This window comes from Coenobita brevimanus, chromosome 62 (genome assembly GCF_032717465.1).
Source record: "Coenobita brevimanus isolate Jiangsu-jjx chromosome 62, ASM3271746v2, whole genome shotgun sequence".
Taxonomy (NCBI): domain Eukaryota; kingdom Metazoa; phylum Arthropoda; class Malacostraca; order Decapoda; family Coenobitidae; genus Coenobita; species Coenobita brevimanus.
In genome coordinates, this window is record NC_137015.1 from 25,467,108 (window position 1) to 25,478,964 (window position 11,857).

The 11,857-nt window shown below is 44.0% G+C and overlaps 1 protein-coding gene and 1 non-coding gene across 2 annotated transcripts; both read left to right on the forward strand.

Moving 5' to 3' along the window:
- Positions 1 to 1,625: 1,625 nt before the first annotated feature.
- Positions 1,626 to 1,744, forward strand: LOC145404205 (5S ribosomal RNA). The gene has a single exon (XR_013898137.1). It is a non-coding gene; the product is annotated as a 5S ribosomal RNA (ribosomal RNA).
- A 2,913-nt stretch (positions 1,745 to 4,657) lies between these two features.
- Positions 4,658 to 5,179, forward strand: LOC145404011 (uncharacterized). The gene has a single exon (XM_080275615.1). It carries the CDS (start codon positions 4,658 to 4,660, stop codon positions 5,177 to 5,179), a length of 522 nt encoding a protein of 173 aa, XP_080131741.1.
- The last annotated feature ends 6,678 nt before the right edge of the window (positions 5,180 to 11,857 follow it).

Below are 11,857 nucleotides of genomic sequence, written 5' to 3' on the forward strand. Positions count from 1 at the left end.
TTTCTCTATGAATTTTCGATGTTTCTCAGCAAAAGCGGTGGTTTTAGCAAAAAAAAAAAAAAAATCCAAAAATGCTCGGGACTGGGGGGTGTCGGAGGTGCAAAAGTGCTCGGGACGTGATGGGTCAATAAAACAAAGCATCTATCCTTGGGTAGTGTGATGAGTAAGGATGGAGGTTTGGAGGGTGAAGTGCTTGAAAGGGTACAGCAGGGAAGAAAGGTTGCTGGTTCTTTGAAAGCAGTGATAAGAAACAGGGAAGTGAGCATGGAAGTGAAAAAGTTACTACATGACAGTATTGTGATACCAACTCTAACATATGGAAGTGAAGCTTGGACGTTGTTGGACGGACGCAAGTCGAGTGAGAGCAGTGGAAATGAGTTATTTAAGAGGAGCCTTTGGAGTCACATGAAGAGACAGGCTGACGAATGAGGATATAAAGGAACGTTGTGGTGTGGATGTGGATGTGATAGGAAGCGTTATGAGGAACACACTGAGATGGTTTGGCCATGTGGAGAGGATGGAGGGTGAATGACTGACGAAGAGAGTGTATGTGAGTGAGGTGGAGGGGGGAAGAGGGAGGGGGAGGCCGAGGATGAGATGGAGGGACGGGGTGGAGAGGTATATGAGAGAGGGGTGTGTGAGTTGGGAGCAGGGCAGTGAAATGGCGGGGGACGGGGCGACTTGGAGGCGATTTGTTTGTGGCCACCCCAAACGGGATTGAGGCGTCTGCCAATAGATTGAATAGATCTAACCTATCATAACCAACTTTTTGATTGTCAGTATGGGTTCAGGCAGAGGTGCTCCCCTGGCTATCTTCCCACCTTCCTTTAAAACTCCTGGTCATCCTTCTTTCGGGACTTCGGTGAAAGATTTGTCACTCCACTAGACATCTCAAAAGCTTTCAGTCGAGTTTGGAATAAGTCTTTAACTTCCGTCCCTCTTACAGCTTTTGTCCTATCTGTGCCTGTATCTATAGTCGTTCTATAGCTGCTGTTGTAGACTGCCACTGTTCTTCATCTCGGGCTATCAATAATGATGTTCCTTAGGGCTTTGGCCTATCACCAACTCTCTTCCTTCGATTCATGAATGACCTACTATGGTTTACATCTAACCCTATTCACTCATATGCTGATGGCTCCAGCCTTCACCTTTTGCATCCATTTCCCACAGCGTCCATCTCAACAATCACTTTAACAAATGAGAGGAGACTATTGCACATTTAATATCTGACTTGGCTTATATCTCTGATTTGGGTAAAAGTAATTTTGTTGTTTTTAATGCATCAAAAACTCAGTCCTTAAATCTTTTGACCCATCAAAATGTACCACAGGAATATCCTCTAACTTTTCTCAATACTAGTTCCATCCTGCATCATCTATGAACATACATGAGGTTTCATTCTCTAGGAATTTATCCTGTAAAAGTTCGTATTACCTCTGTTTAAAAACCTGCTTCAAAGAGATTACGTGCGCTAAGTTGACTCTGTACCTTCTGTACCCCTACACAGTTGTTGACATTAAACAGGGGTTTTATTTGCCCCGGTGTAGACTACTACCACTAATGTGCGGAGAGGCTTTCCACATACAGTTCTTCTCATCAAAGCAGAGTCAAAGATTTTTCATTTCAATAACGGCCATACCACGTTGAGTACACCGCTTCCCGTCCGATCAGCGAAGTTAAGCAACGTTGGGTCTGGTTAGTACTTGGATGGGTGACCGCCTGGGAACACCAGATGCTGTTGGCATAACGTTCTCCCTACGTGTCAAGTGGGGTTGGTGGAGGATTAGTGCCCCTCCCTGTAAAACAATTAACTCTAAGCCCTTGGCCACCCCGTTTGGGATACATGGCGTCTGGCAATGAATGATGATGAATGAACTCCTCCTATTACTGGCTACCTTCAACCTCTATTTCTTTACCGCATTGTTGCATCCTTATCTATTTTCTGTCATTAATTCAATGATCTCTCCTCTGCTGAACTATCTGCTTGTACCCCTCCACCATTGTAGCAGGCACGTAGCACCCGTCAAGCAACAAACTCTAATCTGTTTTCTGTCCAGCACTGTAATGCAAGAGTTAACCATTACTCCCAGTCCTTTATGTAGGCAACAGGTCAACTTTGGAACTGTTTCCTTCTGTCTGTATTTCCTACTGCCTATGATCTCCAGTCTTTTCAACGCAGTGTGTCCAAGCATCTTGAAATGAACAGATCTTGAATTTGGCTGTCTATTATTGTGTAGTTATTTTTGCTTAGAGGAGGCAATTTGCAAGCTTCTAACATTTATTTTTTATCTATCTATATTTATATACCTAGGCTGCTTCCCCCAAGGAAAGGGAGGTAGCCGAGACAGGACGACACACTCCCCATTTACTCATCCAGTCAAACACATTCATTCGCATCTTAGCCCCAAAGAGGAGAACGGACAGATCCTCACCGCACCACACCGCACAAAGGTCAACTGCGCAATGCAATCAGTGACATCCGCAGCAGGGCCCGACAGCAGAGCTGGTTTACCCCTGCCACATCATAACAGACTCATCCCCTTACCCGCACCTGACCTGAAATAGCTGATCAGACCAAATGCGGGAGAATATCCCCTCAGGGCTGCATCATCACTTATTCATTTACACTTTCTCTCCATTTATTTCTGTCACGCACAGCCACTCTTCCTTGCTCAACAGACATCCCTCTCGCATCCAGCGCTCTCTTCACACTGTCCATCCATCCTATTCGTGGTCTTCCTCTCAGCCTTACACCACGAATATTTGTATTACTTACATAAAAAAATAATTGGTGAAAAACAGTGAAATATACATGGAAACTGGATTTGTTTAGATAGTAAACTAGCATTGTGTATAGTGCAGGTTCTGTTGTGCAATAAGAACTTAGCCAAACAAGTGGTTTAGAAAAAAAAAAAAAAACTATGCGTGTCAGAAATGGACATGACCACATGGATAGCTCAAGTGATTTTATGCGACACAGAAAACGTACTCGCAGAGAAAGTAATGTAATTGTAATGGCAAGTCATGTACAATAAAGCATGGAATATCTTTTCTGTCTTCCATTCAACACAGTCATGCACATTGTCACATTGATAGGCCAGAAAAAATGGGCAAATAAACTGAGTTAGCCAAACCACTACAAGGGGTGATGATTCATTTATGTGGCGGTGGCCGGGGGCAGTGGAGAGGAGTGTTAAGGGCAAATGAGACACAGGGGAGCAGTGAATGTATCCGAGCACAGAATCCCTCTTACTCCCAGGATGGTGCAAAGGTTGTGGGCTGTAACTACTAACTCATCCCCGTACGAACACACTGCCTTTTGTGACTCCCCATATTCCCTCCATTCATCACCTCCTACCTCCACAATGCCTCCACCTACAGCAGACCTGTGGACACTTACAACGGAGAGATGAAGGATAAGTGAATCTGGTTTTTAATTGAAAGTTGACAGTGTTGTAATTATGCAGCCATAACTGGTGGAAAAAGCATACTTTCAAGAAAGAAAAAATGCATACGAGAAGGGCTAACCTTGTAAGACCCCCAAGGTTTTGGAGTTAAGATTTAGGTGAGCATAATACTTTAGTAACCATATTCTGAAGCTGCTGGAGATAGCATAATGAACAGTAGTGGTACCAGTGGTGACTGAAGCCGTGTTTGGGAGGCTTGAGTAGATCTACACTTTGTGTACACTGATATTGTAAGACAGGTAGCACTGACAATGGAAATAAGATTTTCAATAGAAATTCTTTGTAAGGCATTGGAGACCAAAAAGGGTTGCATGAGCAGAGGTGAATGAATATTAAAGACTAGAATGATTAAGTGTTGAAGGACTGTTGATGTAGTACACAAAACCAAGATTAGTGTAAGCTTGGCAAAAGATTTAAACAATTGTATTTCTAAGGCAAAACAAAAAAAAAGTAAGTACAAGCCACTTTTCAATACTTGGCATCCTACAAAACAACTACAATTTAAAATATTGGCATTAGAGGTACAGTAGCCCAAGAAAGTTCTGCAACAAATATTAACGTATCTGGTAACTCCGGCATCCAACTTAAACTACCACACTCGTTCCATGCATACCTCCTGCACTTCCACGTTCATCATTCAGTGTTGTCAATGTTCTTAAACTGAAACGTGTGAATCTTGGAGGGTCGACTCATGTCAGCTCAGACTTAGACGAAGGGTGATACGAAATTATTATTGATCATTACACAGTCTGCGTTGCTTCACAGGCTTCAGTAGTGACATTATTATGTTATAAGTTCGAGTTAAGAGGGCACCATTGATTATCTGTATTAGTTACTCGCTGTCAGCTTCATATATATAGATTTAGCTTTATGCAGCATATCTTGTTATTCCCGGGAAATCACACACACACACACACACACACACACACACACACACACACACACACACACACACACGTTTATTGATTAAAATAGCTGGTATAATCAGAGCCAGGTGTCGTAACACTGTAGGTTTATCAGTTCAGCACTTAATTAGTAGACGAGGAAGGGAGATAAGGGGCGCCATGTTACGGATTCGTGTTCAGATGGTTTTCACTGAAAAAAAGCAAACGTATAAATGAACCAAAGTGATGGGAGTGCTGGAGACGTAGTCGTGATCACACCCCACCATCACGCCCGGCCTGCAAGACATGGAGCGTCACGCTGCGAAGATTGCTCTCCGTGGCAAGATTGTCGGAATGAGCGAGAGTGGGATATCAGCCGACGACATTGCGGGGCAAGTTGGAGTGCACAGATCAACTGTTTACCGGTGGCTGAACAGGTGGGAGGAAGAGGGTGAAGTAACTGACCATCATAGGCGAGGAGCGAGAAGAAAGACTACGGCAGAGCAGGACCAGCAACTAAGACTTTACATTGATAACCACCCATTCTCTAACGCTGAAGAAGCAAAGGGACCTTTGCATCTATACGTGTCTACAGAAACAATACGCACACGACTGAAGGAGATGGGCTATCGACATAGATCGTCAGCAGTCAAGCCAAAATTAACGGAAAGGCATAAACAGTTGCGGCTCGATTTCGCTGAACGATTTGCAGATCAGGATCTTGATTACTGTGGAAGAGTCGTATTCTCAGACGAGAAGACCTTCAGCTCCACCACACATGGACGACTACGCTGCTGGAGGCCAAACAATACGAGGTATTTAACATAATTGTGTATTGTACTATAATTAAGACTATGCAAATAGATAGGGAAATGACAAGAGCCACTGTGTTAATGTCTAAATCATAATGCAAAAATGTAAGTAGGGAAGAAAAACTCAACCATATTTTGTCTATCTCAATTTTTACCATAGGTGTTCACGGAACTCCTTATGCCCTTAATGTCATCATATGTTTAGGCTGACCCTTGGTTATTAACCACGCACTCCAGTAAGGTTAATAGCCGCTGGGATGTTATACAATAAGTGAATATCTTTCCTATTGGCCAGGCTTTATCACTTGTCTTTGGCAATTTTTCTTTCCGATATGATCCTGAACATATCTACGAGGAGGCACGTAGTGGGCACGTTACCTGCAACGTTAGGGGTTGGATTGGTCTGTATGGAGTTGGGGAGGTCACAAGGATCGAAGGAAGGTTTACAGCTGAGCAATACTTAGAAATCCTAGATGAGGTTATGCTGCCTACGGTTCGTGCTATGGCCCTCCCCTATCCGGAAACTATAATTTTCATGCAGGACAACTGCCCCATCCACACAGCCAGGGTGGTGAGACAATGGTTTCAAGAGCAACCTCGCCTCGAGCTACTGCCATGGCCTCCCAACAGCCCTGATTTGAACCCAGTTGAAAACGTGTGGGCCAATATCGTCAATGTTTGGGAGCCCACCAACGAGAGGACATCAGATCAACTGTGGCGTCATGTGCAGCCAGAGTGGGAGGTTCTAAGAACGAAGCCCCAAGTCATTCACAATCATGTGGAGTCTATGCCTAGACGTCTTCGGACCGTGATAGACCGTAATGGTGGCTGGACCAAATGCTGATATTCTAATATAAATTCTTTCTGTGGTATTGTTTTGAGCTGAGGCATTATTTGTTTAATTTGTTATTATGGTCAAACACTATTTTGTTGTGTTCCTCGTATAGAGGGATGGGTCTAAATAAAACAAGGATTGCTGTTTTGTTGTATTTACTGTTTTGTTTTATTTCCTTTTTTTTTTTTTGTTTATGAGCACTAATCTGTGTCTATAATACGCATGAATATGATGTGGTATTGTAATGTTTTCAGTATGGTCAAGAAGATAGATGACGGACCTAACATTTTGCTGTTAACGATAATACACAACCTCTGCCATTATCATGCAGGAACAGAAATCAGTATTCCTAGATGAACGTATACCATAAACATACTAAAAAGTTATAGATTATGTTTCACGCTACCGAATTTTCTCAGAAATTATGTCATGCTGCATAAAGCTAAATCTATATATATGAAGCTGACAGCGAGTAACTAATACAGATAATCAATGGTGCCCTCTTAACTCGAACTTATAACATAATAATGTCCCTACTGAAGCCTGTGAAGCAACGCAGACTGTGTAATGATCAATAATAATTTTGTATCACCCTTAGTCTAATCTGAGCTGACATGAGTCGACCCTCCAAGATTCACACGTTTCAGTTTAAGAACATTGACAACACTGAATGATGAACGTGGAAGTGGAGGAGGTATGCATGGAACGAGTGTGGTAGTTTAAGTCGGATGCCAGAGTTACCAGATACGTTAATATTTGTCGCAGAACTTTCTTGGGATACTGTACGTTCTTTGTTGCTGAATAACTTACCGTTTGTCAGATGCTGAGGTTTCATCGTTTACCACCAAGGTGTTCATCATGGAAAATGTCCAGTGGGAAACGAGCAAAGCCTCGAGGTCTTTCCTGGGCAGGCGAGTGACCACCATGAGCCTCGTCGACCACACCAGGAGGCGGCCATTAAGGAACCAATCAGCGAAGGCAGTGAGGAAGGCTGGGTCGTCACTCACCACCACCACCATCACGCACCACGACACCTGCCGCAACTGCTGACATCACCATGGTACAGGTCAGCTGTGTTACCTACCTGTCTGAGCAGTAATGTGAGACTGACCAACCCACCTCAGCAGTAATGTGAGAATAACCTACCCACCTCAGCAGTGCAGTGAGAATGACCTACCCGCCTCAGCAGTGCAGTGAGAATGACCTACCCGCCTCAGCAGTGCAGTGAGAATAACCTACCCACCTCAGCAGTGCAGTGAGAATGACCTACCCGCCTCAGCACTAATGCGAAAGTGACCTATACACTTCACCCGTAGTGAGAGAATAACCTACCCACCTCATCAGTAATGCGAGAGTGAACCACCCACCTAAACAGTAATGAGAGTAGCGAACCTACCTTAGTAACAGTGAGAGAGTACCAGCCCGTCTCAACAGTAATGTGAGAGTGACCTACCCGCCACAACACTTGTGTTAAAATGACGTACCCGCCTCAGCATGAATGTAAGAGTGACCTTCCCGCCACAGTAGTAATGTTAGAGTGATCTTCCCACCCGAGCAGAAATACAAGAATGACCTACCTGACGAGCCTGGCTGATCACCGGGGGGAGCTGTGCCTGCGTCACGTTAGCATCCCTGTCGTCCACACCCACCTCGAACACACCCACACCCCGTGCCGCTCCAACATCACCAATACTCTAATAAAAAGCAGTATATAATTATACAGAGTAAATTAATTTTCATATGGTTAAGAAGCCGGCGAATAAAGTGCATTATTACTTTAAAATTTCTTCCTAACTATCTATCTGTCTATCTGTCTATCTATAGTCAGACGTCTCAGTCCCGTAAGGGAAGGCAACAAACAAATCGGCTCCATGTCGCTCTGATCCCGGCCATTTTGCTGCCTTCCCCCAACTCACACCTACTCTCACTTTACCTTTCCAATCCATCCCTCCATCTCATCCTCGGTCTCCTCTTCCCTCTTCCCCCTCTCCACCTTACTCATACATACTTCTCGTCAGTCTCTCACTCTTCATACTCTCCATGTGGCCAAATGACTTTCATGAATTTCTCCTAACAGATCCACATCTACACCACAACGCCTTTCACTTCCCCATTTATCAGTCTTTCCTTCCATGTAATTACACATGGTCATCTCAAATAACCCATTTCCACTGCCCACACTCCTGACTTGTACCCTTCCAACAAGGACCAGTCGTTGCTTCCATACGTTAGAGTTGGTATTAGAGTCCTATAATGCAGCGTCTTTTTTTTTTTTACTTCCATGCTTACTTCCCTATTCCCTATCACGGCATTCAAAGAACCAGGAACCTTCCTTCCTGTTGTATCTTTTCATGGACTTCATCTTCTAAACTTATTCATCACACTACCAAGTACTTAAATGGACCCACATTTTCCATTTTCACATCATACAGCCTCTATGTGCATTCAGTGACTTCATTTTTCTCGAAGACCACAACTATACTCGTACTCTTCCCTGCATTCACCTTTAGATTCCGTTTCTTACACACTGTCCCAGATTCATTCACCATGACTTGGAATTCCCTCTCGTCCACATTTAATGATACAGTGTCATCTCCAAAAAAAACAGAACAAGAAGTTTCCAAAAGCTGCCATCTCTCATTAGAACCACTCCAATATCCATTGCCCTACCTTGTAGCTCTTTTATAACTCCATCCTTATTCAGATTAAACAACCATGGATACATGATATATAATTTTCAATCCAACATTCAGGTAGCAAAATTTACTCAGTTCAGTGTCCGCACACACTGCAGGCTTAACGTCGTCATGCTTACGGTACTCTTCACGGTATGCAACAGCATTCCACTTACTCCATAAATATGTTCTTAATAGTTTCCACATTCCTACAGTATCCACTCTGTCATATGTTTTCTCCAAATCCATGAAGGTCGCTACAACTTCTTTCCCTTCTGTAGAAACTTCCAAAGAAGAACTTAGAACAAATATCTGATCTACACAACCTCTTCCCTTCCCAAAACCTCCCTGTTCTCGAACTTATTTCTCTGTTATTTCTTTAACTCTGTCAATAAATATCCTACTGTATATTTTTCCTATTACACTAAGAAGACAAATGCCCCTATGATTACCACACACTTCTTTTTCCCCTTCTCTTTTACGCAGGGAAATAATTATACCTGACTTCCAATCTTCCGGGACTGTACCTTCCTCCTAGGCCTGGGAGGTCACTTCCTCCTATATCTCCCTCCTCGTCCGAGCCACTCCCCAACTACTTATCCTTGCACTACTTTCATTCCCTGTGTTTAAGAATTCCTAAAAACGTTCTCTCAATCTGCTCACTTTCTCTCCCTTCTCTACTAGCAATTTACCATTTATATTTTTCACACCCCTACTACCTACTTTATAACCCTGTCTAATTCTCTTTACCTGCTCCCTAATTATCAAGGTATTTGTTACAACACAGTAATGTCTACTATAAAAGAATAAATTGTTTTCTGTGTATTAATGAGTACCAAAGGGGGGTGCTGAAACTCAATTCTAGCAGTGCGACCATCACACTGTTAATGAACTTTGCTCTCAAAATAATGATCTCATCCAGTTAAGGTGCCTTATTTAACATCCATTAACGTATTCTTTCATATTACCTTTATTATGGTGCTATTTGCTACCATGTTGTCCGTGAGCAGCATTGGAAAACAACTCCCATGTAGCCAAGTTTCCACCACTGAACCAACCATCTGTACCGATTTCCACAGACGATCTCTGGAATCTATAATGAATTATGACACTCTCTCTCTCTCTCTCTCTCTCTCTCTCTCTCTCTCTCTCTCTCTCTATATATATATATATATATATATATATATATATATATATATATATATATATATCTCGACTGGTAAAGAGGATGATCTTGATTAAATAGCCCTTACTGTACATTATGGGGCCAAAGCAAACATATGCAGAGTGAAAACTACTTTATTTCTATTTTGCTCGATACAGTAAGCACTAAGCACACTAAATACACATGAATCAGCATTAGCATACAAGACGTAGGCTCTGTGGGGGCGGCATCATTATATTCATTCATTGATGATCACTTCTTCAGCATGGCAGACTTTGTTGGAACCGGGTGACTGTGGCGATGGTCTGTAACAGCTTGGACCAGGAACTGGAGCTGCTCTTCCCCCACCATCAGCTTCTTATTGAGCTCCTGAACGAGGGCCACCGCCTGTTCTGCCCAGTCATTCACGATGGAGTCAGCTGCAACGATGGTCTTGACTCTCAAAAACTCATTGCTAGATGACGAAGTGTCGGGTTGCTGGGTCAGGAACCCCACTGGGAGACCGGGATTAGTGAAGAATTCTTTTGTATCACAAGTTGATGAAGCCCATCATTGTTGAGGAACGTCAACTCAGGAAGCTGAGGATGCTTGGGTGGTCAATCAGCGGCCTCTCCATTACCATGCGGCTCTTCACATGATCGAAGAAAGCAATGCTAACTGCTTCTTTGGACAGGTTCCACAGGTGGGTAGATAGATTCTTTTTTGTTGCCTCGGCGATCTTCTTGTCCGGGAATTGCATCAGCATCCTCATCAGAGTCCTGTCGTTCAACGGGGTTTTGATGGGAAGTGATGACGTCATCCACCTTTACTGTATATAGACGAGGACAGAAAAGAGAAGATCTCGAATACCTTGTTCCTCAGTCTTTCTCGTCTTGAACTGGCTTCAGAAAAGCCACATCTTGATAGAATATAGCGCTTTGGCCATCCAGTGAGCTCGATGCTTGGCATCTGACGCACAGAACTTCATGCCTTTGTCTGGAACACCACAAAGGAAGATGATGGATAGATCCAAAAGTTCTTTAGCTTAAGCGTCTGAGATCTCTCGAACTGAAGCAGTTCAGTTGTGGACTTGCAAATTGCTTTTTTTGGTGGCCTCATCTGTATCACCTGAGTGGAACTGGTTTTAGTCAATGAAGGCCCTCTGGACCAGTTGAGACAGACCCCAGCATTACTTCGAAGGCAGCTGCAAACAGCAAGTCCATAACATGCTGCCTGCGCGCCAAGTACAAGAGGTCGTGTCCCAGTTTTGCTTCAGTGAGAGTGCAGGCTCCTCCACATTGACCCGTGTTCGATGCTGTTGTGTCGAAACACATTGCCTTCACCTGCTCTGTAATCCTCCACTAATTGAGGCACTCTGTGATAGCTTGAGCTTGTGCTTGTCCAGTTGAGGATGGAATCTTGGGGACTCCAAGCAGCTGCTCAGCACCAAGTCCCAAAACAATCACTGGGAGGCAGTCGACATGCTTGCAAGAGGTGATGTCCTCCATCACCCTCTAGTCCTGTCTATCTTGGAGTGGCTGTTCTTATTACACAGGTGCGGATTTTTTGTACAGATGTGTTGGGTCCCCACTCATGTGGGGGTCGTAGGCAATGAGGGTGCTGACTCTTTGGCAAGAGCCGCTGCCTCTCGCCCTTCCTCTCCCCATTACCGTGTCCCATCTGAGGATTTATGTACAGGCACTGTAGAAGCTGTTCGTCTCTGTTGGCAGAGATGGTGGGATTCAGTAGGGGCGAACAAACTGCAGCATTTGTCAGAACCTGGGCGATGGGGGTTATGTGGGACTATCCCAACAGTGGGAAACAGCTTTGGCCCGTCTCCAGATTGGCCACACTAGGCTCACTCTTGGTTTTTTAATGGAGAAGGCGTCCCCTCCCTATTGTGATGATTTCTGGTTCCTTTGACTGTGCGGCATCTACTTTTGGAATGCCCGAGTCTTGGGGACCTTTGTCGGCGGTACCTTTCCAGGTGCCGAGCCGACAACGGACCGTATCTTCTCTCCTTGGTGCATGAGGAAGAGG

Coding starts and splice junctions, on each gene's coding strand:
- LOC145404011 (XM_080275615.1), top strand. CDS start 4,658: ATGGAGCGTCACGCTGCGAAGATTGCTCTCCGTGGCAAGATTGTCGGA.